This window comes from Musa acuminata, chromosome BXJ2-4 (assembly GCF_036884655.1).
Source record: "Musa acuminata AAA Group cultivar baxijiao chromosome BXJ2-4, Cavendish_Baxijiao_AAA, whole genome shotgun sequence".
In the NCBI taxonomy this organism is placed as follows: domain Eukaryota; kingdom Viridiplantae; phylum Streptophyta; class Magnoliopsida; order Zingiberales; family Musaceae; genus Musa; species Musa acuminata.
Genome location: NC_088341.1, coordinates 35,815,274 through 35,838,179, shown reverse-complemented (window position 1 = coordinate 35,838,179; position 22,906 = coordinate 35,815,274). Strand labels below are relative to the sequence as shown.

Here is a 22,906-nt window from a genome sequence, read left to right as displayed (position 1 = left end):
GTTAGAATGGAGGTGGACTCAGAGGAGTGCCACGGAGACATCTCTACTGATCGTGAAGAAAAGGGATTCAGATGCGAGGCGACGGATAGTAGGGCCATGGGCATGGCAGCGCCATGGTACCGCAGAGGCGGGACTTCCGTCAAAGTCATTGATCCCTTGCTCTCACGGAGGGAGAGCGTTTGGTCGTGAAAGGGGCCGAGGAGGTGGAGTATGCAGAGGCAATCTCCAAGTACCGAGACAAGGCTGAAGGGCAGAGGCCAAGAAACTTCGTAAGACCGGTGTCAACAAGTTTCTCATCAAGATAGCCGTAAGTGAAGGACTTCGGGTCATGCAAGAGTGCACGACCAAGGAACGAAGCAGGCAGTACGCGGTGCTGTACCTTTGCTACTCAGTGGAGTAGGCGGCAGGGTTGATGGAGAAGATGGTACAATCCTAGAGGCGACCTCATCTATCAGAGAATTACTCCAAGTTGGGGTGAAAACTTCCCGCATTCCAGAAGTTCGATGGCATTGAGAAGGTGAATCACAGTAACTAACTCAATGCAAGGAGTGCAAACACTTCAAGTGCTTCAGAAGTGTGAGCAAAGAGCAGGCGAAGGCTAGTAACCAGCTCGATGCATGAAGTACAACCTCGAGGAGGCGGGCGAAGTCAAGTAATCTTTGCCTTCTCAACTCTTAAGAGAATGGGCGAAACCGAGTACCCCAGTTCTCTTATCTATCCAGCAGAGGAGCTCTGCACAAGTTCAAAGACCCTTCGAAGATAATGGAAGACAATAGTTGTCAAATCCTCACCAACGGTGATCAGTGCTACTGAGAGTAGATTGTCCGCCTCATTTCCCAACGAAATGCCAATCGAAAGCGGAAGTGATGCGAACCTACTTGGATGTGACAACTAACGGAAAGAAGAGTCAATGAGCAGATTTTGTGTAGGAAGGACCCAAAACTTCAGAAGTTTGCGAGGCGATGCTCGTTAAAGCTCCAACAAGCATCCACCCAGTTTAGGCAGCATGTGGAAATTTTGAGAGACTGGCGCAGTAAGGATGGTCTTTTCCTTCATTTGGTGGATCCGCAGGAATCAACGAGGATCAACACAACTCAGCCAACCCCACACCAGAGTCAGAGTCATTGGTGAGTTGAAGCAGCTTGGCGGATCAAAGGTTCGACTACTCAAAAACAGCAGCGGAGAGCAGCTGGGAGCCAGGAGGCGCATTGCAGCTGGAGCGGAAGATTGAAGACTCAGCAAAGGTGAAGAGTTGCAGTGTTCACAAAGGCTTCGACGAGGACGTCGAAGGGATAAGTGGGGGAGAATGTCACGGACAAACTTTGAAACAGGATGTTTGATGTAATGCTTATATCTGTCCGTGTCTGTTGGCATGTTCATGCCTTGTAAAACATGTAGAGGGGCAGCCGAAGGCTTATAAGTCCCATTTTAGTTGGGTTGGTGGCCTCTTTAGGCTTGTAAATAAAGGTTGTGTCATGTGGACACGTGCGAGAGCTTTTCGGTCTGTAATGGACCATTTTACCCTTTGTTGTGCCACTGTTCAGAGCTTGTAAAGTCTGTTTGTAATTTGCATTGTCTATGAAGTGTTTTTCGGACATGTTTGCTTGTGGATCCCGTTTGAGGCGTTCTCTCTAACCCGTTCTCTCTTTTGATGGTCCTAAGGGACAATGGGAGGCTTCGGGGAGGCTGACCTTTGCGGACGGACACGCAAGGGTGCCGCACGACTTAGGCAAAACCAGCTAAGTCCGTGTCAGTACGAATTAAATTTTCTGGAGGATCAGCAGTCAAAGTCTCTTTGTAAAAAAACCTCTCAAAAGAAGATGTTGCAAAGTTCAGACATGCTGTATCAAAGGACTATTACTTTGAAATGTATTATGATGATCTGCCTTTATGGGGTTTCCTGGGCAAGATGAAGGGGGTCAAGACTGATTCGGGCAAAGACAAGTACTTTCTCTTTAAACACATTCACTTCAATATCCTTTACAATGATGATCGGGTCATAGAGATCAATGTACAAACGGACCCCAATATTAATGTGGATATCTCGGAGGATAGGAAATTGGATGTCGAGTTTTTATATTCTGTGACATGGAAAAATAGTGACATATCTTTTGAAGAAAGGATGGCAAAGTACTCAAGGACATCCTCTATGCCTCAATATTTAGAGATTCATTGGTTCTCAATTGTTTATTCATGTGTGACTCTCCTTCTTCTGACTCGGTTTCTTGCTACGATTCTCATGCGTGTGCTCAAAAATGATTTTGTAAAGTAAGATATATAGACTCCATGGTTTTCATTTTGAAGCATATTTCCTTATGTTCACTATTTCATCTGCCACTAAAATACTATCATCATGAAGATATTCTCTCATTGAGGAGTCTCTTGAAGATCAAGAGGATTCTGGATGGAAATATATCCATGGAGATGTCTTCCGATTTCCAAAGAACAAGTCTTTGTTTTCAGTTATTATTGGTTCTGGAACTCAGCTCCTAGTGCTGTAAGAGCTCTCACTAACCTCTTCTAATGCTGATTTCTGTTAATATCATCTGATACTTTTGTCTCATGACTATTGTTGCTTGAACATATTTGTAAATGTGGTACCTCTTTTGTCATTTAGTTGTCTTGAGTGGAGAGTTCTTTGAATTGTGGCATACATTAAGATTTTATTTCAGTTCATCTTTCAAGAACTTCTAATGTTATTTCATTCATTTTAATTGACACGGTTTACAAGAGTCTCCATGGGCTTCAAGTTTTGTCTATCATGTGGGTAGTAGATAACTAGATATACCTTATTTCTTTCCTTTGTTTCCTCCTCCATATAGTGTGTATTCATCTTTAATTCATATCCCATAAGCATTTAATCGAGTCAACCTAACAGAAGTGTCTCTGGTGAAGAACTAACTTTTCAATATTGCAACCACATGGAGATTCCTCTGTGTCGAACAATGACCCCTCTTATTATTATTGATATTGTCTTCTAAACAGAAAAACCCTATGGAAATGAATGAACACCTGTCTTAAATTAAAATTAGATTTCTCTCCACCTCTAGGAAAATCAAGTCCACTAATTCGGAAGACATTGTCGCTCTGCTATCTTTTAAATTTGCTAGATTAAATGGAAAAATAATTAAAAGTGCACTGCAGCTGATCATATGTTTGATGGTGAGTTTTACCCAATTGAATGCTTTGTTTCGTCATCCTAAGTGAATGACTAATTAAATGCCAATATAATACTGATTTTCGATGATTGATTGGTTGTCAAAGCTGGCAATGGACTTGATGAGAGGATTTCATAGATATGCACCAAAGAGTTATAAACATTTGCATATTTGGAGAAGCTTACATGATTTAATCTTATCTGAAGCTGTATATCTAATGCAATATTAAAACCTTATAGACAGATGAAATTTCTGATGAGGATATTAGTTACTTGAGTTAGGACACTGTGGCAATCCAACAATTGTACATTGATCAATTTCTATTGGAATCTTCAAAAAAATGCATTAGATGGAAGAAAACTTGTGCTGCGAAAGACTTGTAATTGTAATGGTTATAGTGCCATACAAAATCAACTTTTATTAGGTAACTTCCGAAATGTCAACATTTTCTCCATTCATGAAGATGTGATTACATTTGTTTTAGCATATATGTAATACTTATTCATCATATTTTCTGAATGACAGCTGTGTATGACAGAGAATTACAAGCTTTTAGATCTTTCAGTCTTCCTAATCTATGTCATGTCATCTGAGGGGATTGAGGGTGTATATATGCTGCAGAAATCTTGTATTAGCTGACTGCTGAGTAGCACAGCTCAAAATAAAGGTTGCCGCTCTATATAATTTTATTTGTTATTTGCTAATGAAAAAAGTTCTATAATTTTATTTGTCGGTCGCACAGCACACCCACAAACTGACGTTCAGACAATCGTAACTAATAGAACTTTTGGAAACTTGATTCGTTGTATTTGTGGTGACAAACCAAGACAATGAAATTTCACCCTCGCACAAACTGAATTTGCCTATAACAGCATAATTCATAATTTTATTGTAGCGTCACCTTTCTCTATTGTTTACAAGAAAGTGCTGAAGCATGTTCTAAATTTAGTTTGTCTAGAAAAAACTCCTGATATGTGTGTAGCAGCTAACAACATGGCTGAGCAAGTACAATCAACCCAGGCTAATGTGAAGAAGTTGAAAGCTACTATTGCCAGGTACAAGGAAGTAGTTGATAAGCACAGGAGAGAGAAGGTGTTCGAGGAAAGAAATATAGTTATGGTGTACATGCGAAAAGAGAGATTTCCCATTGGCACTTACAACAAATTAAAGTCGAAGAAGTATGGTCCCCATAAATTCTAAAAGAAAATTAATAACAATGCTTATGTGATTGATTTACCAGATGATTGGGGAATTTCAACGACCTTCAATGTTGTAGACTTATATGAATCTTTTTCAAATGAGAATCCATTGTATTCAGTTATAAACTCGAGGACGAGATTTTTCTCAATTGGAGGTGATTAGTACGGAACAAGTAGAAGGAGACTATTTTCAAAAAGCCTAAGGCTACCCACTTATCACTTTTTTTATCCCACATTGTTAATTTTTATGTTTTTTTCAATTATCTCACATTGTTAGTTGGTTAGTTTTCAAGGCCTAGAACTAGTATAAATAATGACCTCATCTAAGCATATGGAATCTTAAAAAAAGCAATATCTTCAAGTATTGTAAAGTTTGTCTCCACTATAAGGAGTTGATTTCCCTCATCCTCCCTTATAAGGTTAATTTACTTGAATCATTTTTTGTAGTAATTTCTTAACTTTGTTTCTGTTCTGCGTCAAATAGTTATATCGGTTTATAACAGATTGGAAGGTGACGAAGGTGTTTATCATAATGTATATGTAATTATTTGATGATTAGCAGTATTCAAGTGCTTGTGAAGAAGTATACGAATATATCACAACATATCAATAGCAAAACTCAAGAAAAGCTGAATGTTTATAAATAATTTGAAGATTTTTTATGGAATGTGTTCAATATTATGCTTGTTTTGAGTCCTCCAAAATTTTCTTTCAAACCATAGGAAGTTGAACTTTTCTCTGATTCATTTACCCATCCTCGTTTAACATGTTTTTCACTTGTTTATTGACTTATTCTTTGTGTTTTCGTTGCTTTAGAAGTCTTATATAATGGTGTTTGCTTTCTCGTAACATGCAGATATGACTATTCAGAATATGGAGCATCTACTGGTAAGGTAGGCTATTTTCTTGAGATAAATGGTTTGCTGAGGGTGATCTAAATTTTTTGGGTGGGGGGTTTTTGGAGGAGGGGGAGTGGGGTGGTGGGTTGGGGTGCCAGTGGGACTCTCAATCAAAACCAGTCTACTGTTAGACATTGTTGCAAGTGTTTTTGTTTCTATGTGATCTAGATTTGGGAGAGCCATCGAGACATTTATGCTAAGTTTTATTAGTATTTTTAGTATTTTGTTGTTCATTGGATTTCCAAGGACTCATTTCAATTTTTGTGATCTTGTGTTTCCTTTTATTGTCTAACTTTCTAGGTTTGCACAGCAGTCGAATTAATCTACCATGCATTTCTTTATGGTGTTTTGCCAAGCGAATACAACACATAAGCAGATATCGAGACAGTGTACCAGTGTCTGCAGACAGAATATGGAGCCGGTCAGGAAGATTTGATCTTGTATGGCCAATCTGTCGGTGGCGGTCCCACATTGCATTTGGCAGCTCACTTGCCGAGACTGTGAGGCGTAGTACATCACAGTGCTATACTGTCAGGTCTTCGTGTGGTTTGCCATTTCAAATTCTCGTTCTGCTTCGACATTTATAAAGTGTGCCTCTTGCTTTGACCAGAATCGTTTTACTCGTACTCTTAGATTGGTCAGTGATTTTAGCTACTAATTGGTCTGCCTTTTGATGCAGAACATTGACAAAATTAAAAAGGTCAAGTGCCCAGATTTTGTAATTCATGTAAGTGCTTTGTCTTAATTTCATCACCTTTTGTCCTGCAAACAACCAGTGGCTTGATTCTTTCTGTTGAGAAGAATTTAAAAGCTTTCTTTGTGAAATAGTAGCATTCAAATCCTTAACAATGCTGATGTAGACTGACTTTGGTTGATGTTTTTCCATTGTATAAGAACTTTTGAACTTGAAAATTGGCCTTATTTTCTATACTAGAAGTTAAATAAAAAAAATGTTTTCTATAAACTAAACATTGAACAGTCCATCAGTTTCTTAAATTTATTGATACTTGTCAGCAGCTATGCAAAATTTTTTGTATTCAGTGTTTAGTTTGGAATATATCGTCAATTTCTTCACGCACTTTGATGAATTTAAAGTGCTACTTAACTTCTGCATTGCACTCATCAAAACATACACTGTAGATTTTGATGGAAAGAAACTTTTTATTGGAACTCCTTCAATATTATTTATTCAAAACGTATGGTGCTGCTGCTTAGAGACTTAAGTTGTGACTTTAGAGAACACATAGTACACAGGGAGGCTACCTCAGTAGTGGGATTGTCACTTTACAGAGTTAATCTTGGAGAGAAGTTAGTGTTTATGGATTGTGGTGTTTTTGGGGCCAAACCAATATGTTTGCACCATGGACTGTGTTCTTAATTGATTTGCACAAATCAGATATCCTTAGGAACTCCCGTCTTGACAACAAGAAAATGATGCGTGAAAAGACCAACCAATGAAAGACTAAATTCATTTATGACAATTGTGTCTGCAAATGTGGATGATATGATTCACTGATTTCTGTTCATGTGTTTAGGATTTGACTGGTTGGTGTGAGCACCTCCATATACAAAGATTCCTTTCAATACTTATCCACTGGTAACAGAAATCTTGTTTCTCTACCTGATGATAATGTTGCAGTATGAATTCCTCAAGTAAATTCTTGCTGAGGAAGGTATAAGCATTCAGAATGATTAGCAAAAATCAGTCAATGACAACTTCTTGGAAGGTGATGCTAGTGCGTGAACAAAAACTATATTTTTCTGTGTTTCCTTCTTCTACCTCTCATTTTCGTTTAGAAATAAGATGATATCCATAGATATCCAATCATCAGGATTTTCATAGACTGGAGTAGCCATTCAAATGCGGTAATTAAGACATTCATTTTGGAACCAAGGTCGATATTTTCAAAGATAACAGCAGTGACACATTAAGATATCATGATACATCTCTCGATCAATGTTAGTTAGTAATCATCGAGCTTGTAACTGTGTCTTCTCCATTGATTCTATTTAAGCCTGTTATTAGTAGTGACTTTGTTTTATGTTCCAATATGTACCAGTTGTCAATTTGTGTTGTAGATTGTCAATAATTTCTTGTATTTAGTGTGAACTGATACCCCTTATTTACAAGTTAAATGTGTGTGTCAGAATGATCATTATAAATATTCCCAGTAGATTCTGTTTTGTTTTAACAGTTGGATGTCTTCTTGTAGGGTACTGAAGATGATGTAGTGAATTGGCTTCATGGACATGGTTTATGGAAACTAGCGGAAGAACCTTACGATCCCTTATGGATCAAAGGAGGAGGTCATTGCAACCTAGAGTTATATCCAAACTACATCCGTCACCTATGCAAGTTTATTCGGGAAATGGAGAACCTCACGACTGCAACCCGGCTCAAGAAGATCCGGCAAATTCTCAAACTCCCTGCCAAAGCTGCCGCAACCACCAGCACGACCACCTTCACGACCAACTGTTGCTGCCAAATTAGATGCAAGAAACCCGATTGCTGGAGCTGCCCACGTAGAGGATGTCTGATGGTGCGATGCTCCAAGGGATCTGCATACCTGTGCAACTGGTGTTGTGGAGATTGGCATTGATGGTGGCATCCGCTGTACATATTTGCTCAAACCTCTAAACCTGTCTATTGTATCGAAACATTAACGAAGGCAATCGGGCAATCGTTTGTGTGCGAATTAGGAGAATAGATATTAGTTTTTTTGAACTGAATCTTCACTGATGATCTCTATACTGTTGAAATATCAATTTGTTGGTATTATGTAGTCATTGCCAATTTGGCGATGGTGTGCTTATGTTGCTAAATATATGCAAGATTACGAGAGGAAATGGTGTGCATAAAATCTATTTCAACACAGTTGCAGTTCTGCTGTTCTCTTTTTGTTAATCATTGATGGTTTAAAGTGATGTCAATGAACAATCAAATACACTGTTCAGTTACAGGAGGGCTTCATCAGTATCCTTTAAATCTCCACAATAACATCATGGATCACATAAAAATGATTTACTGGATGATGATGGTTAGAAGAAGTCAATATTTGGTGACAGCAATCATCCAAATGTCTGACTTTGATATATGGTCAACCCACTCATGACTGTTTCTCCCTGAGGACGGTGACCAACTATGATATGTTGATGCATGAGGACGAGACAGTGATATCTCAAATTATGAGTTCATTAGCTACACCATTTCATATAAACAGCAACGTATGAAGGAAACAACAATATATGGGATGAAAATTGAACTTTATTGTCGCCAATATTTGCATGAACATGAATTTTCTTTTCCTTCCAGTATTATGATATACATGAACAAACAACATTTTCCATACAAGCTTTCCAAGCTACTGCTCCAGCCACGAGATCATTGCCGAATCCACAGGTGTGTCATCGGACTTCATGAGGGCATCGATCTCTCGCATGAAGTCGTCGACATCATCTACGTTCTCCGTCTGCTCACACCCAACAAAGTCGTTCGACGATGACGACGAAACCGCTTCGGCCGTGGTCGAATCTGTGCCGGTGCCGGTGCACGCCATTTGTTCCGTCGTCGATGCGGCGAAGGTGTCATCGGACATCAGGATGGCATGGATCTCTTCCAGGCTCGTAAAGAAGGGATCGTCGGTGAAGTACATCTTCTCACAGGCGACCAAGTCGATCGACGACGATGACGAGGAAACCTCTACGACCGTGGTCGAATCAATTCGAGTGTCATCGGGCATCAAGAGAAGATCGACAAGGCCTGACGGCGAGGCCTTCGGGATGGTATTCGAGGCTGTGTCGGTGTCATCCGACATCAAGGAGGCTTCAACCTCTCGGGCGAAGAAAGCATCGTCGATGCAGTTCTGTTCATCGCCAAGATCGACCGACGGCGAAGGCGAAGCCAAGAATGCTTCGAGTTCTTCCACAGTTATCAAGGGCTCACCTCCGCCGACATCCGTTGACGATAGAGCGGCGGATGGGACTCCGGCTTCGTTCGGTGCAACTGAGTCGACCGAGGAAAGACGACTCTCCGGGGGTGTCACAGGACGAGCCGATATGGGATGTTGCACCACCGCGGTTGGAGGTGGTGAGACGTCGGACTGCAATGAATGTGCTGGCTTCTTTGAGGGAGTCGATGCTTTTGCTGAGAGAGCAGAAGATTCCTCTCTATTTCTCTTCTGCCCAACGAGGCTGCCGCCGGAGACCGTCTCTGTCGCGGCCTCCGTGAACGTCGACTCAACCTTTTTGATGAAATTGCCGCCGGAGACGGCATGATGCGAACTCTTCTTAACGTGACAGAGAACTCGTCTCTCGAAGCCGGAGGAACACATCTCATACTCGTACATGACCCACCCGGAGTTTTTCCGCCGGCCATCGTTGAAGGAGAGGAAGCTCTTTCGTCCCACCACCATCTCGCGCCCGTCGACGATGGACTTGACGGGTTCTTGCTTTTTGTTCAGAGTCCAAGAACCGGTGCCGGCCCTTCGATCGACCCGGGAGCCGCCGCTGTTCTTGGTCTTGCGCTCCGCAAAGAAATAGCCCTCCTGTCGATCGCTGCTGAGAAGATTCCACGGCTCGGTGCCGTAGACATCGGCGAAGGCGACAGCGCGGCTAGGGAGCGGTGTGCCGGCGACGCAGTTGGCGAGGTAGTCGACCACGAGTTCCTCCGCCGTGGGAAGGAACCTGTAACCACTCGGAACGACGTCGACGGGATCCATGGACGACTAAAAACGGTTTCTTGATGAAGAGAGGTGAGGAAATCAACTAGGAGGAGGAGAAGGAGAATGGAACAGAGGAGAGGCGAGAGGCAGGCGAGAAGACATAGCGAGAGTGGGAGAGGAGAGGGATACGACTATATAGGCAATGGCCGCGCGGGATTGGACAGATTCGATTCTTGAATCGAATCCAAGAAGCGTGTTTCCTGTTCTGTAAGCCCCCAAATTAATTAGACTAATTAGAATTTATCGTTGCATTATATATTTATGTATAATGAGAAATTAACTTTCGCACGTGCCTATCCACCAGCGAGCCGATCGCCCCCTTCGGTCTTCCTCGGTTCGGGAACGAAGGTGAGCATCGGTTAGAAAGCCTCAGCGAAATGTATGGATTTTAGGGCTGATTTGGAGTTTTATTTGATCGATTTCAGGTTCGAGGATCTTGAAGATGGAGTTATCTACGTTGGTTCTTCTCGTAATGGCTTGTGGTTTGAGGGTGGGAGCTGATGGAACCAATCATTGGTACAAAGAGGGTGATCATGTCCCCCTATTTGCCAATAAGGTCGGACCTTTCCACAACCCCAGGTGATTTCCTTTCGATTCTTGCGTCATTATCGGTTTCGAATTCCTCCTTCGTCGCTGAATTTGCTTTTTTATTTTGCGCATCATTTGAAGCGAATAGATCTTTGTCTGCGTCCCTTGCTTTTCATCAAGAATGCGATCATCGGTTTGCTTGTTTTGTGATTTAGAATGAACGCAGGATCATGATTCGCTTTTGTAGTTTCATTTTATTTCTCTTAGTCGGTGGTTTTTGTTTTATCGATCGAAATACCCAAGTCTCCATTAAGCGTCAAAGCTAAAAATCGTCTTTGATTTCGCATGCTTCGTGTTTTCGTCGATCCGATCGTTTACTGTTTTGTAAGCTTATTTTGATTCGCGTGGATAGTTGCTTTTTCATTAAATAAGTCAAATTCCGCATTCAAGATTAGGGATTTGTGATCTTGGATCATGTCAAAGCTTAAAAGATTTCCCGCTTTGGCATGCTTCTTGATTTCTGAGTCCGATCAAGCAAAGCTAATTTTTGAGTGCTTCATGTTTTAGCCGTGTTTCCAATCCTTTACCATCGATTGTTATTTTGGTTTCTCAATAGTTTCTTTTATGAAAAACCAAACTCTATTAAATCTCAGGGATTTTATACTTTGGTGTGCTTCATATTGTAGTGGTATCAGTTCTGCTTGTTGGATTGTGAGGATCTGTTTCGTTCGGTCGCTTGTTAATAGCCTTATAGATTACCAGGCCCTGTTAATTCTGCTGCCTTTGACCCTGTCTTTGGCATTTTTTTAATGATGCTCTTGTTTTAGGATATTTATCATTTACTTTTAACATTTCAGTGTTTCTTGAATGTGACAGTCATTTCCCTTTTGCATCTGCAGCGAGACATATCGTTACTATGACTTGCCATTCTGCTCACCAGGTTATTCGCTTATCCTTACTGTTCCATCGACTTCTGAGCTGCATGAGTCTGTTAGCAACACTATTTATACGTCTGTTAGTGTGTACAACTCTTTACAAAACTTTGTTGATTTAGAGCATGTTACCGAAAAGACGGAAGCCCTTGGGGAAGTTCTAAATGGTGATCATTTGGTCGATGCACCGTACGAATTAAATTTTCTGGAGGAGCAGCAGTCAAACCTCTACGATTCTCATGCGTGTGCTCAAAAATGATATTTTAAGGTAAGATATATAAACTCCATGGTTTTCCTTTTGAAACATATTTCCTGACGTTTGTTTTTTCATCTTTCACTAAAATACTATCATCATGAAGATATTCTCTCATTGAGGAGTCTCTTGAAGATCAAGAGTATTCTGGATGGAAACATATCCTTGGTGACGTCTTCCGATTTCCAAAGAACAAGTCATTGTTTTCGGCTATTATTGGTTCTTGAACTCAGCTCCTAGTGCTGTAAGAGCTCTCACTAAACTCTTCTAATGCTGATTTCTGTTAATATCATCTGATACTTTTGTCCCATGACAATTGTTGCTTGAACATATTTGTAAATGCGGTACCTCTTTTGTCATTCAGTTGTCTTGAGTCGAGAGTCTTTGAATCATGGCATACATTAAGGTTTTATTTCAATTCATCTTTCAAGAACTTCTAGTGCTATTTTATTCATTTTAATTGACACGGTTTACAAGAGTTTCCATGGGCTTCAAGTTTTCGTCTATCTTGTGGGTAGTAGATAACTAGATATACCTTATTCCTTTCCTTAGTTTCCTCCATACATTGTGTGTTCATCTTTAATTCATATCCCTTGAGAATTTAATCGTTTCAACCAAGCTGAAGTATCTCTGGTGAAGAACTTACTTTTCAATATCGCAACCACATGGAGATTCCTTTGTGTTGAACAACGACCCCTCTTATTATTATTGATATTGTCTTCTAAACAGAAAAACCCTTTGGAAATGAATGAACGCTTGTCTTAAATTAAAATTAGATTTCTATCCATCTCTACGAAAACCAAGTCCACTAATTTGGAAGACATTGCCACTCTGCTATCTTTTATATTTGCTAGATTAAATGGAAAAAGAATGAAAAGTGCGCTGCAGCTGATCATATGTTTGATGGTCAGAGTTTTACCCGATTGAATGCTTTTTTTCATCATCCTAAGTGAATGGCTAATTAAATGCCAATATCTTACTGATTTTCGATGATTGATTGGTTGTCAAAGCTGGAAATGGATTTGATGAGAGGATTTCATATATATGATCCAAAGAGTTATAAACGCTTGCATATTTGGAGAAGCTTACATGATTTAGCCTTATCAAAAGCTGTATATCTAATGCAATATTAAAAACCTTAAGTGACACATCAAATTTCTGATGTGGATATTAGTTACTTGAGTGGAGGACACTATCGCAATCCAACAATTGTCCATTGATCAATTTCTATTGGAATCTTAGGAAAAATGCATTAGATGGAAGTAAACTTGTGCTACGAAAGACTTGTAATTGCTGTGGTTATAGTGCCATACGAAATCAACTTTTTAGCAGGTAACTCCCGACATGTCAAAATTTTCTCCATTCTTGAAGATGTGATTACATTTGTTTTAGCATATATCTAATACTAATTCATCATATTTTCTGAATAACAGTAATCATAAGTGGATGTCACAGCTGTGTATGACAGAGAATTACAAGCTTTTAGATCTTTCGGTCTTCCTAATCTATGTCATGCCATCTGAGGGGCTTGAGGGTGTATATATGAAAACAAACTTTGCTGTTTCTGACTAGAACCATAATAGAATGGTGTCCTATATGCTGCAGAAATCTTGTATTAGCTGACTGCTGAGTAGCACAGCTCAAAATAAAGGTTGCCGCTCTATATAATTTTATTTTTTATTTGCTAATGAAAAAAGTTCTATAATTTTATTTGTTAGCAGCACAGCACACCCACAAAGTGATGTTCAGACGTAAGTAACTAATAGAACTTTTGGAAACTTGATTCGTTGTATTTGTGGTGACAAACCAAGACAATGAGATTTCACCCTTGCACAAACTGAATTTACCTATAACAGCATAATTCATAGTTTTATTGTAGCGTCACTGTTCTCTATTGTTTAAAAGAAAGTGCCGAAGCATGTTCTAAATTTTGGTTGCCTACAAAAAACTCTTGATATGTGTGTAGCAGCTAACAACATGGCTGAGCAAGTATAATCAACCTAGGCTAATGTGAAGAAGTTGAAAGTTACTAATGCCAAGTACAAGGAAGCAGTTGATAAGCACAGGAGAGAAAAGGTGTTCAAGGAAGAAAATATAGTTATGGTGTACATGCGAAAAGAGAGATTTCCCGTAGGCACTTACAACAAATTAAAGTCGAAGAAGTATGGTCCCCATAAAGTCTTAAAGAAAATTAATAACAATGCTTATGTGATTGATTTACTAGATGATTGTGAAATTCAAAGACCTTCAATGTTGTAGACTTATATGACTCCTTTTCAAATGAGAATCCATTGTATTCAGATATAAACTCGAGGATGAGATTTTTCTCTATTGGAGGTGATTAGTACGGAACAAGCAGAAGGAGACTAGTTTCAAAGAGCCTAAAGCTACCCACTTATCACTTTATTTCTCCCACATTGTTAATTTTTATGTTTCTTTCAATTATCTCACATTGTAAGTTGGTTAGTTTTCAAGGCCTAGAACTAGTATAAATGATGACCTCATCTAAGCATATGGAATCATAAAAAAAGCAATATCTTCAAGTATTGTAAAGGTTGTCTCCACTATTAAGGAGTTTATTTCCCTCATCCTCCCTTATAAAGTTAGTTTACTAGACTCATTTTTGGTAGTAATTTCTTAATTTTGTTTCTGCTCTGCGTCAAATAGTTATATCGGTTTATAATAGGTTGGGAGGTGACGAAGGTGTTTATTATAATGTATATGTAATTATTTGATGATTAGCAGCGTTCGAGTGCTTGTGAAGATGTATACGAAAATATAACAACATATCAATAGCAAAACTCATGAAAAGTTGAATGTTTATAAATAATTTTTAGATTTTTTATGGAATGTGTTCAATATTATGCTTGTTTTGAGTCCTCCAAAATTTTCTTTCAAAGAATAGGAAGCTGAACTTCTCTGATTCTTGTTTAACATGTTTTTCACTTGTTTATTGACTTATTCTTTTTGTTTTCGTTGCTTTCGAAGTCTTATATAATGGTGTTTGCTTTCTTGTAACATGCAGATATGGCTATTCAGGATATGGAGCATCTACTGGTAATGTAGGCTATTTTCTTGAGATAAATGGTTTGCTAAGGGTGATCTAAATTTTTTGTGTGGGGTGGTAGGTTGGAGTTTGGGGTGCCAGTTGGACTCTCAATCAAAACCAGTCTACTGTTAGACATTGTTGCATGTGTTTTTGTCTCAATGTGATCTAGATTTGCGAGAGCCATCGAGATATTTCTGCTAAGTTTTGTTAGTATTTTTAGTATTTTTGTTGTTCATTGGATTTCCAAGGACTCATTTCAAGTTTTTGTGATCTTGTGTTTCCTTTCACTGTCTAACTTTATAGGTTTGCAAAGAAGTTGAATTAATCTAACATGCATTTCTTTATGTTCGAATATGTACCGGTTGTCAATTTGTGTTATAGATTGTTAATAATTCCTTGTATTTAGTGTGAACTGATACCCCTTATTTAGAAGTTAAAATGTGTGTGTCAGAATGATCATTATAAATATTCCCGGTAGATTATGTTTTGTTTTAACAGTAGGATGTCTTTCTTGTAGGGTACCGAAGATGATGTAGTGAATTGGCTTCATGGACATGGTTTATGGAAACTAGCGGAAGAACCGTACGATCCCTTATGGATCAAAGGAGGAGGTCATTGTAACCTAGAGTTATATCCAGACTACATCAGTCACCTATGCAAGTTTATTCGGGAAATGGAGAACGTCACGACTGTAACCCGGCTCAAGAAGATCCGGCAAACTCTCAAACTCCCTGCCAAAGCTGTCGCAACCACCAGCGCCACCACCTTCACGACCAACTGTTGTTGCCAAATTAGATGCAGGAAACCCGATTGCTGGAGCTGCCCACGGAGAGGATGTCTGATGGTGCGATGCTCCAAGGGATCTGCATACCTGTGCAACTGGTGTTGTGGAGATTGGCATTGATGGTGGCATCCGCTGTACAGATTTGCTCAAACTTCTAAACCTGTCTATTGTATCGAAACATTAACGAAGGCAATCGGACTATCGTTCGTGTGCGAATTAAGAGAATAGATACCGATTTTTTTGAACTGAATCTTCACTGATGATCTCTATGCTGTTGAAATATCAATTTGTTGGTATTATGTAGTCATTGCCAATTTGACGATGGTGTGCTTATGTTGTTAAATATATGCAAGATTATGAGAGGAAATGGTGTGCACAAAATCTATTTCAATACAGTTGTAGCAGCTATGTTGTTCTCTTTTTCTTGATCATTCATGGTTTAAAGTGATGTCAATGAACAATCAAATACACTGTTCAGCTACAGGAGGGCTTCATCCATCAGTATCCTTTAAATCAACATAATAACAACAACATGGATCACATAAAAATGATTTACCGGATGATGGTTAGAGGCAGCATTTTTTGTGACAGCAATCATCCAAATGTCTATATGGTCAACCCACCCATGACTGTTTCTCCCTGAGGACGGTGACCAACTATGATATGTTGATGCATGAGGACGAGACAGTGATATCTCAAATTATGAGTTCATTAGCCACACCATTTCATATAAACAGCAACGTATGAAGGAAACAACAATACATGGGATGAAAATTGAACTTTATTGTCGCCAATATTTGCATCAACATGAATTTTCTTTTCCTTCCAGTATTATGATATACATGAACAAACAACATTTTCCATACAAGCTGCATCGATCGACTACTGCTCCAGCCACGAGATCATTGCCGAATCCACAGGTGTGTCATCGGACTTCATGAGGGCATCAATCTCTTGCATGAAGTCGTCGACATCAACTACGTTCTCCGTCTGCTCACACCCAACAAAGTCGTACGACGATGACGACGAAACCACTTCGGCCGTGGTCGAATCAGTGCCGGTGCCATCAGAAATCAACGAGGCTTGCAACGCTTTCGGGGTTGTCGAGCGAGCATCGTCCACGCACGCCATTTGTTCCGTAGTCGATGCAGCGAAGGTGTCATCGGACATCAGGAAGGCATGGACCTCTTCCAGGCTCCAAAAGAAGGGATCGTCGGTGAAGTACATCTTCTCACACGCGACCAAGTCGATCGACGACGATGACGTGGAAACCTCTACGACCGTGGTCGAATCAATTCGAGTGTCATCGGGCATCAAGCGAGGATCGACAAGGCCTGACGGCGAGGCCTTCGGGATGGTATTCGAGGCTGTGTCGGTGTCATCCGACATCAAGGAGGCTTCAACCTCTCGGGCGAAGAAAGCATCGTCGATGCAGTTCTGTTCATCGCCAAGATCGACCGACGGCGAAGGCGAAGCCAAGAATGCTTCGAGTTCTTCCACAGTTATCAAGGGCTCACCTCCGCCGACATCCGTTGACGATAGAGCGGCGGATGGGACTCCGGCTTCGTTCGGTGCAACTGAGTCGACCGAGGAAAGACGACTCTCCGGGGGTGTCACAGGACTAGCCGATATGGGATGTTGCACCACCGCGGTTGGAGGTGGTGAGACGTCGGACTGCAATGAATGTGCTGGCTTCTTTGAGAGAGTCGATGCTTTTGCTGAGAGAGCAGAAGATTCCTCTCTATTTCTCTTCTGCCCAACGAGGCTGCCGCCGGAGACCGTCTCTGTCGCGGCCTCCGTGAACGTCGACTCAACCTTTTTGATGAAATTGCCGCCGGAGATGGCATGATGCGAACTCTTCTTAACGTGACAGAGAACTCGTCTCTCGAAGCCCGGGGAACACATCTCATACTCGTACATTACCCACCCGGAGTTTTTCCGCCGGCCATCGTTGAAGGAGAGGAAGCTCTTTCGTCCCACCACCATATCGCGCCCGTCGACGAGGGACTTGACGGGTTCTTGCTTTTTGTTCAGAGTCCAAGAACCGGTGCCGGCCCTTCGATCGACGCGCGGGCCGCCGCTGTTCTTGGGCTTGCGCTCCGCAAAGAAATAGCCCTCCTGTCGACCGTTGCAGAGAAGATTCCACGGCTCGGTGCCGTAGACATCGGCGAAGTTGACAGCGCGGCTAGGGAGCGGTGTGCCGGCAACGCAGTTGGCGAGGTAGTCGACCACGAGTTCCTCCGCCGTGGGAAGGAACCTGTAACCACTCGGAACGACGTCGACGGGATCCATGGACGACTAAAAACGGTTTCTTGATGAAGAGAGGTGAGGAAATCAACTAGGAGGAGGAGAAGGAGAATGGAACAGAGGAGAGGCGAGAGGCAGGCGAGAAGACAGAGCGAGAGTGGGAGAGGAGAGGGATACGACTATATAGGCAATGGCCGCGCGGGATTGGACAGATTCGATTCTTGAATCGAATCCAAGAAGCGTGTTTCCTGTTCTGTAAGCCCCCAAATTAATTAGACTAATTAGAATTTCTCGTTGCATTATATATTTATGTATAATTAGAAATGGACTCTCGCACGTGCCTATCCACCAGCGAGCCGATCGCCCCCTTCGGTCTTCCTCGGCTCGGGAACGAAGGTGAGCATCGGTTAGAAAGCCTCAGCGAAATGTATGGATTTTAGGGCTGATTTGGAGTTTTATTTGATCGATTTCAGGTTCGAGGATCTTGAAGATGGAGTTATCTACGTTGGTTCTTCTCGTAATGGCTTGTGGTTTGAGGGTGGGAGCTGATGGAACCAATCATAGGTACAAAGAGGGTGATCATGTCCCCCTATATGCCAATAAGGTCGGACCTTTCCACAACCCCAGGCGATTTCCTTTCGATTCTTGCGTCTTTATCGGTTTCGAATTCCTCCTTCGTCGCTGAATTTGCTTTTTTATTTTGCGCATCATTTGAAGCGAATAGATCTTTGTCTGCGTCCCTTGCTTTTCTTCAAGAATGCGATCATCCGTTTGCTTGTTTTGTGATTTAGAATGAACGCAGGATCATGATTCGCTTTTGTTGTTTCATTTTATTTCTCTTAGTCGGTGGTTTTTGTTTTATCGATAGAAATACCCAAGTCTCCATTAAGCGTCAAAGCTAAAAATCGTCTTTGATTTCGCATGCTTCGTGTTTTCGTCGCTCCGATCGTTTACTGTTTTGTAAGCTTATTTTGATTCGCGTGGATAGTTGCTTTTTCATTAAATAAGTCAAATTCCTCATTCAAGATTAGGGATTTGTGATCTTGGATCATGTCAAAGCTTAAAAGATTTCCCGCTTCGGCATGCTTCTTGATTTCAGAGTCCGATCAAGCAAAGCTAATTTTTGAGTGCTTCATGTTTTAGCAGTGTTTCCAATTCTTTACCATCGATTGTTATTTCGGTTTCTCAATAGTTTCTTTTGTGAAAAACCAAATTCTATTAAATCTCAGGGATTTTATACTTTGGTGTGCTTCATATTGTAGTGGTATCAGTTCTGCTGGTTGGATTGTGAGGATCTGTTTCGTTCGGTCGCTTGTTAATAGCCTTATAGATTACCAGGCCCTGTTAATTCTGCTGCCTTTGACCCTGTCTTTGGCATTTTTTTAATGATGCTCTTGTTTTAGGATATTTATCATTTACTTTTAACATTTCAGTGTTTCTTGAATGTGACAGTCATTTCCCTTTTGCATCTGCAGCGAGACATATCGTTACTATGACTTGCCATTCTGCTCACCAGGTTATTCACTTATCCTTACTGTTCCATCGACTTCTGAGCTGCATGAGTCTGTTAGCAACACTATTTATACGTCTGTTAGTGTGTACAACTCTTTACAAAACTTTGTTGATTTAGAGCATGTTACCGAAAAGACGGAAGCCCTTGGGGAAGTTCTAAATGGTGATCATTTGGTCGATGCACCGTACGAATTAAATTTTCTGGAGGATCAGCAGTCAAAGTCTCTTTGTAAAAAAACCTCTCAAAAGAAGATGTTGCAAAGTTCAGACATGCTGTATCAAAGGACTATTACTTTGAAATGTATTATGATGATCTGCCTTTATGGGGTTTCCTGGGCAAGATGAAGGGGGTCAAGACTGATTCGGGCAAAGACAAGTACTTTCTCTTTAAACACATTCACTTCAATATCCTTTACAATGATGATCGGGTCATAGAGATCAATGTACAAACGGACCCCAATATTAATGTGGATATCTCGGAGGATAGGAAATTGGATGTCGAGTTTTTATATTCTGTGACATGGAAAAATAGTGACATATCTTTTGAAGAAAGGATGGCAAAGTACTCAAGGACATCCTCTATGCCTCAATATTTAGAGATTCATTGGTTCTCAATTGTTTATTCATGTGTGACTCTCCTTCTTCTGACTCGGTTTCTTGCTACGATTCTCATGCGTGTGCTCAAAAATGATTTTGTAAAGTAAGATATATAGACTCCATGGTTTTCATTTTGAAGCATATTTCCTTATGTTCACTATTTCATCTGCCACTAAAATACTATCATCATGAAGATATTCTCTCATTGAGGAGTCTCTTGAAGATCAAGAGGATTCTGGATGGAAATATATCCATGGAGATGTCTTCCGATTTCCAAAGAACAAGTCTTTGTTTTCAGTTATTATTGGTTCTGGAACTCAGCTCCTAGTGCTGTAAGAGCTCTCACTAACCTCTTCTAATGCTGATTTCTGTTAATATCATCTGATACTTTTGTCTCATGACTATTGTTGCTTGAACATATTTGTAAATGTGGTACCTCTTTTGTCATTTAGTTGTCTTGAGTGGAGAGTTCTTTGAATCGTGGCATACATTAAGATTTTATTTCAGTTCATCTTTCAAGAACTTCTAATGTTATTTCATTCATTTTAATTGACACGGTTTACAAGAGTCTCCATGGGCTTCAAGTTTTGTCTATCATGTGGGTAGTAGATAACTAGATATACCTTATTTCTTTCCTTTGTTTCCTCCTCCATATAGTGTGTATTCATCTTTAATTCATATCCCATAAGCATTTAATCGAGTCAACCTAACAGAAGTGTCTCTGGTGAAGAACTAACTTTTCAATATTGCAACCACATGGAGATTCCTCTGTGTCGAACAATGACCCCTCTTATTATTATTGATATTGTCTTCTAAACAGAAAAACCCTATGGAAATGAATGAACGCCTGTCTTAAATTAAAATTAGATTTCTCTCCACCTCTAGGAAAATCAAGTCCACTAATTCGGAAGACATTGTCGCTCTGCTATCTTTTAAATTTGCTAGATTAAATGGAAAAATAATTAAAAGTGCACTGCAGCTGATCATATGTTTGATGGTGAGTTTTACCCAATTGATTGCTTTGTTTCGTCATCCTAAGTGAATGACTAATTAAATGCCAATATAATACTGATTTTCGATGATTGATTGGTTGTCAAAGCTGGCAATGGACTTGATGAGAGGATTTCATAGATATGCACCAAAGAGTTATAAACATTTGTATATTTGGAGAAGCTTACATGATTTAATCTTATCTGAAGCTGTATATCTAATGCAATATTAAAACCTTATAGACAGATGAAATTTCTGATGAGGATATTAGTTACTTGAGTTAGGACACTGTGGCAATCCAACAATTGTACATTGATCAATTTCTATTGGAATCTTCAAAAAAATGCATTAGATGGAAGAAAACTTGTGCTGCGAAAGACTTGTAATTGTAATGGTTATAGTGCCATACAAAATCAACTTTTATTAGGTAACTTCCGAAATGTCAACATTTTCTCCATTCATGAAGATGTGATTACATTTGTTTTAGCATATATGTAATACTTATTCATCATATTTTCTGAATGACAGCTGTGTATGACAGAGAATTACAAGCTTTTAGATCTTTCAGTCTTCCTAATCTATGTCATGTCATCTGAGGGGATTGAGGGTGTATATATGCTGCAGAAATCTTGTATTAGCTGACTGCTGAGTAGCACAGCTCAAAATAAAGGTTGCCGCTCTATATAATTTTATTTGTTATTTGCTAATGAAAAAAGTTCTATAATTTTATTTGTCGGTCGCACAGCACACCCACAAACTGACGTTCAGACAATCGTAACTAATAGAACTTTTGGAAACTTGATTCGTTGTATTTGTGGTGACAAACCAAGACAATGAAATTTCACCCTCGCACAAACTGAATTTGCCTATAACAGCATAATTCATAATTTTATTGTAGCGTCACCATTCTCTATTGTTTACAAGAAAGTGCTGAAGCATGTTCTAAATTTAGTTTGTCTAGAAAAAACTCCTGATATGTGTGTAACTGTGTCTTCTTCGTTGATTCTATTTATGCCTGTTATTGTTAGTGACTCTGTTTTATATTCCAATATGTACTAGTTATCCATTTGTGTTGTAGATTGTCAATAATTCCTTGTATTTAATGTGAACCGATACCCCTTATTTACAAGTTAAAATATGTGTCAGAATGATCATTATAAATATTCCCAGTAGATTCTGTTTTGTTTTAACAGTTGGATGTCTTCTTGTAGGGTACCGAAGATGATGTAGTGAATTGGCTTCATGGACATGGTTTATGGAAAGTAGCGGAAGAACCATACGATCCCTTATGGATCAAAGGAGGAGGTCATTGCAACCTAGAGTTATATCCAGACTACATCCGTCACCTATGCAAGTTTATTCGGGAAATGGAGAACCTCACGACTGCAACCCGGCTCAAGAAGATCCGGCAAACTCTCAAACTCCCTGCCAAAGCTGCTGCAACCACCAGCACCACCACCTTCACGAACAACTGTTGCTGCCAAATTAGATGCAGGAAACCCGATTTCTGGAGCTGCCCACGGAGAGGATGTCTGATGGTGCGATGCTCCAAGGGATCTGCATACCTGTGCAACTGGTGTTGTGGAGATTGGCATTGATGGTGGCATCCGCTGTACAGATTTGCTCAAACTTCTAAACCTATCTATTGTATCGAAACATTAACGAAGGCAATCGGGCTATCGTTTGCGTGTGAATTAAGAGAATAGATACCAGTTTTTTTGAACTGAATCTTCACTGATGATCTCTATTCTGTTGAAATATCAATTTGTTGGTATTATACAGTCATTGCCAACTTATGTTGCTAAATATATGCAAGATTATGAGAGGAAATGGTGTGCACAAAATCTATTTCAATACAGTTGCAGTAGCTCTGTTGTTCTCTTTTTCTTGATCATTCATGGTTTAAAGTGATGTCAATGAACAATCAAATACACTGTTACAGCTACAGGGCTTCAATCATCAGTAACCTTTAAATCTCCACAATAACAACATCATGGATCACATAAAAATGATTTACTGGATGATGGTTAGAAGAAG

General features: G+C 40.0%; 2 protein-coding genes and 1 pseudogene across 11 annotated transcripts; 2 read left to right on the top strand and 1 right to left on the bottom strand.

The window, feature by feature from the left end:
• The first annotated feature begins 1,654 nt into the window (after positions 1-1,654).
• LOC135610567 (transmembrane 9 superfamily member 3-like) lies at positions 1,655-15,768 on the top strand. Of its 10 annotated transcripts, none has more exons than XR_010486199.1 (6): positions 1,655-2,268; positions 2,360-2,497; positions 5,214-5,245; positions 5,633-5,791; positions 5,936-5,983; positions 7,470-8,110. XR_010486199.1 is itself a non-coding variant. In XM_065105229.1 (4 exons), the coding sequence occupies exons 1-4, from the start codon at positions 1,868-1,870 to the stop codon at positions 5,758-5,760; spliced, it is 699 nt and encodes a 232-aa protein (XP_064961301.1). In that variant the 5' UTR covers positions 1,655-1,867; the 3' UTR covers positions 5,761-5,927. The 10 variants fall into 10 exon arrangements, 1 of the variants encoding a protein (XP_064961301.1); XR_010486198.1 differs by having other exon boundaries at positions 5,633-5,844; XR_010486200.1 differs by having other exon boundaries at positions 5,214-5,250; positions 5,557-5,844.
• Positions 8,619-9,974, bottom strand: LOC135608768 (NAC transcription factor NAM-B2-like). The gene has a single exon (XM_065101807.1). It carries the CDS (start codon positions 9,972-9,974, stop codon positions 8,619-8,621), a length of 1,356 nt encoding a protein of 451 aa, XP_064957879.1.
• Positions 15,769-18,145: 2,377 nt separating the features above from the next.
• On the top strand, positions 18,146-22,592 carry LOC135610566 (transmembrane 9 superfamily member 3-like; annotated as a pseudogene).
• Positions 22,593-22,906: the final 314 nt, after the last annotated feature.

What these genes read in the sequence shown, in the direction of transcription:
- LOC135610567 (XM_065105229.1), top strand. Translation starts at nt 1,868, where the DNA reads ATGTATTATGATGATCTGCCTTTATGGGGTTTCCTGGGCAAGATGAAG. An exon ending in CTCAAAAATGATTTTGTAAA is followed by an intron (nt 2,269 to 2,359) that starts GTAAGATATATA and finishes ATCATCATGAAG; the next exon opens with ATATTCTCTCATTGAGGAGT. An exon ending in GGAACTCAGCTCCTAGTGCT is followed by an intron (nt 2,498 to 5,213) that starts GTAAGAGCTCTC and finishes CGTAACATGCAG; the next exon opens with ATATGACTATTCAGAATATG.
- LOC135608768 (XM_065101807.1), bottom strand. Translation starts at nt 9,974, where the DNA reads ATGGATCCCGTCGACGTCGTTCCGAGTGGTTACAGGTTCCTTCCCACG.